The sequence below is a fragment of the Mus caroli genome, chromosome 11, assembly GCF_900094665.2.
Source record: "Mus caroli chromosome 11, CAROLI_EIJ_v1.1, whole genome shotgun sequence".
Taxonomy (NCBI): domain Eukaryota; kingdom Metazoa; phylum Chordata; class Mammalia; order Rodentia; family Muridae; genus Mus; species Mus caroli.
The window spans coordinates 75,340,443-75,344,128 of NC_034580.1; the positions used below are offsets into that span (position 1 = coordinate 75,340,443).

The 3,686-nt window shown below is 48.0% G+C and overlaps 1 protein-coding gene across 1 annotated transcript in view; it reads right to left on the bottom strand.

Annotated features, from left to right (window-relative positions):
• Positions 1–1,430, bottom strand: part of C11H17orf75 (chromosome 11 C17orf75 homolog) — a 17,679-nt gene extending 16,249 nt beyond the window's left edge. Inside the window, exons 1-2 of the mRNA XM_029483547.1 lie at positions 1,250–1,430; positions 186–266 (exon numbers count right to left, since the gene is read on the bottom strand). Coding sequence (XP_029339407.1) covers positions 186–266; positions 1,250–1,389 — 221 coding nt within the window. The 5' untranslated portion in view covers positions 1,390–1,430. The remainder of the gene's footprint in view (positions 1–185; positions 267–1,249) is intronic.
• Between the last annotated feature and the right edge of the window lie 2,256 nt (positions 1,431–3,686).

A 3,686-nucleotide genomic window follows, 5' to 3' on the forward strand; every position in this document is an offset into this window, starting at 1 on the left:
AAAGCTCAGTGTCTGGGCTTGGCTAGAGTTTTCAAAGCATTATCAGCATTTGCATCCGCTCTTGCCTCGAATAAGGAGCTGAAGGTTTGACTCAAGAGAAAGTGCAGTGGCAACAAGACACCTCACTGACACCTACAGATAGATATGCACAGCCCAGGAAAGCAATGAGTTATGCCTGTTTTTACCTGAAATCATCACCAGAGGGGGTTTCTGCATTTGTGTCACCTGAACGTCCATCATCACTATCCCCTCGATTCTGTGTCAATCTGCAAGACGAAATACAACAGTACTATCAGTTATAGGCTGTCAATCAAGCCTTCGCAAGCTGGGTAAAAGCAAGGGCTCAGCAAAAAACGCTGCAAGCCCACACTGCATGGGTCCTCCACTGCCTAATCTCATGACAGAAACCCCATAAGTGAGGGCTGACTAGAGGCCCCTTTCTCTTCAGGGTATTTAATAAATAAAGACCTAATTTCCCGAAAGTTTGAAGAAATTCATCTTTAAAGATAAGGGATAGAAAGATGGCTCAATAGTTAAGAGCATCGCTGCTCTTCCAGAGGATTCAAGTTCAATTCCTAGCACCTGCATGGCAGCTCACAACTGTCTCTATCTTCTGTTCCAGGGAACCAGACAGCCTCACAGAGACATGCAGGCAAGCAGAACACCAATGCAAATATTTTTATTCAGAAAATATAAATTGATTAAAATAAAAAATAATAAGCAGGGCCCGGAGAAATATCTCAGAGATTAAACAGCGCTTACTGTTCTTACTGTTCTTGGGGAATGGTCCTAGTTTGGTTCCAAGCACCCTCTTAGGGCACCTCACAACTACCTGTAACTCAAGTTCCAGATGTATCTGACACCTCTGGCCTCAGTGGGCATCAGTATGCATGTGCGAATACCCACACGCAAACACATAATTAAGAAAATTAAAAATACACCTTAAAGAATAAGTTCCAGGGCCAAAAGGGCTCCTGGAAAGCCAGTCGGGATTTTCCGGGGGTACCGAGGGGAGAGAGAGGCAAACTCCGCTGAACAGATGTCAGGGGCTACGATGACAGGGGCTACAAGAGGACAGAGGCTTGGGAGTGCTGGGCATAAAAGCCCAGAAGAGCCGGGAAGAACCGACTGAGGCCAGGGAGGCCCATCGGGCCAGAGACCTTGGCTGGGAGAGGAGATGGCAAGTGGGGGCCGCGGGGTGCAAGGCCGGGCGGCGGGGCGGCGGGCACAGCGGGCAGGGCGCGGGCACCTGCTTCCGCGGAAGCTGTACAGGCAGTAGTGGCTGCTGGGCGGCGGCTCGAGTCTCCGCTCCTCCACGGAGCCACCCTCTTCGCTGCTCTCCAGCTCCTTTTCATCCCCATCCAGCGATTCCTGCAAAGACGGGAGCATCGCGGCAACCTCCTCGCAGCTCTGTGTCCCCGTCAAACAGTTCCCCCGCGGCCGGGCTGTCCTTTGTGCGCCGGCTCGACCTTCTCCCCGCCCTCGCACATCTGAGTTCCGCCGCCTCCTGAGTCCTGGACCTGGAAACTGGGTTGGAGAAACCTGTTTTTCTTTGGGGGGGGTGGGGGGGGGGCGACGACTCTCTGAGAACCCCCTAGCATTTCCTTTTAACTGACTTTGTCTCCACCAGTTAACGCATCAATGAGGCAGTATGTGTTAAAGGTGGTGTGCTCCTGCCTTCTTTCGGCGTGACATGCATGTAACGGTTTGCTCAAAGACAAGAATTTAGCCTACCCAAAAGGAGCGCTCTTTTAATTCTAGCACTCTGGAGGCAGAGGCTGGAGAACTTCAGTGAGCTCCAGGCCTCCCTAGGTTACATACCCTGTTCCAGGCCAGCCAGGACTACAGAGACCCTGCCTCAAAAATAAAATTAAATAAAAACTAAATAGGGCTGGAGAGATGGCTCAGTGGTTAAGAGCACTGACTGCTCTTTCAGAGGTCCTGAGTTCAATTCCCAGCAACCACATGGTGACTCACAACCATCAATATCTGGATCTGATGCCCCCTTTTGGTGTGTGTGAAGACAGCTACTACTGTGTACTTATATACATAAATAATTCTTTAAGAAAGAAAGAAAGAAAGAGAGAGAGAGAGAAAAGAAGAAAGGAAGGAAAGAAGGAAGGAAGGAAGGAAGGAAGGAAGGAAGGAAGGAAGGAAGGAAGAAAACTGTTGAGAAGGGATTATGGAAGTGTTATATGTGTTGATCTAGATGGGGGTTCCATAGGCATGTGTAAAGAACAAAGTATACAATAAAGATGCATACATTTGGGACTTGTGAGATGGCTCAGTGGGTAAGAGCACCGACTGCTCTTCTGAAGGTACTGAGTTCAAATCCCAGCAACCACATGGTGACTCACAACCAACCATAATGAGATCTGACACCGAAGACAGTGGATTTCTGAGATCGGGCCAGCCTGGTCTACAGAGTGAGTTTCAGTGCTCTTAACAGCTGAGCCATCTCTCCAGCCCCCTCAATCTTATTTTTAAATGAACAGTTTCATGTATCCCAGGCAGGTCTCTAAGCCTCCTGGAATTCCCTGATTGCAGGCATGCTCCACCAACATTTTTTGTTTGTGAACCTTTCTGTGGTTTCAAGAGACTTCAGCATATACAATATCCAATTCTCTTACACTCTTCCTTGCCACATTTTCCAGGATTATCTTTTGCCAGCAACACTTTTCTTGTCTTGTTACTTTTAGGTTCAAATCCTCAAACACTGCATTTTATCAGTAACTAAAACTTCGATACAAGGTTTCTCTACATAACCCTGAATGCTCTATGTAGACAGGAACCTGGCTATGCACTCAGATCCGCCTGCCTCAGCCTTTTGAGTGCTGGGATTAAAGGCATGCACCATCCATGCTTGGTTCACTGCATTTTTTTTTTTTTTTAATTCAAAGACAAGATCAGGCTTTGTTCCCCAGGCTAGCCTCTAAGTCTTAGACTCATAGCATTTTCTGTCTTGGCCTTCTGAGTGCTGGGACAGCAGACACAAGACCCAGGTAATAAGATAACTTAAACTTTCTCCCACTGCATCTTCTTTCACCTTTCTAAACATTCCTATGCTCCCCGGAGCCGCTTAAGGACGCCTTTTTGAGATTCTGAAGCACTTCACATTTCCCTTATCGCTACTGCAGATCTCACCCATACTGCTTCCTAGACTGTCACTAAAAAAACGATGACTCTTCCTTGACCATATACGCCCCACTACCGAAAGGCAACTGAAACAAGATTTAAAAATTGACCAGGTCGCAATCCGGGCGTGTGCCTTTAATCCCAAGCAGTCGCTGGCAGGCAGAAGCAGGCGCATCTCTGAGTTTGAGGCCAGCTTGGTCATTTCCTCTATCAGCAGGGCTAAGAAGAGATCCCATCTCAAAAAATAAAAGCAAAACGCACAACAGCCAAAAAAAACCCAAACCAACCAACCAAACAAAAAACCCCCAAATTGACCATGTCCCAATTATCTTTATTTATTTGTAACCTATCCTTAATTATACTGGTACTCTTTTCCTCCCTTCAATTTGCATACGGGATAGCCGACCTACTCGCCGACCCAAGCTCTAAAGGATCACCGTCCTCAGCCCGGGAGGGCCACCACCACTTAACCCCATTAAGATGGCGGCAGCGCAGGCTCAGCCACTCAGGGACGAAGTCCTGCGTCACGTGACCCGTCTAGCTCTCGCCGC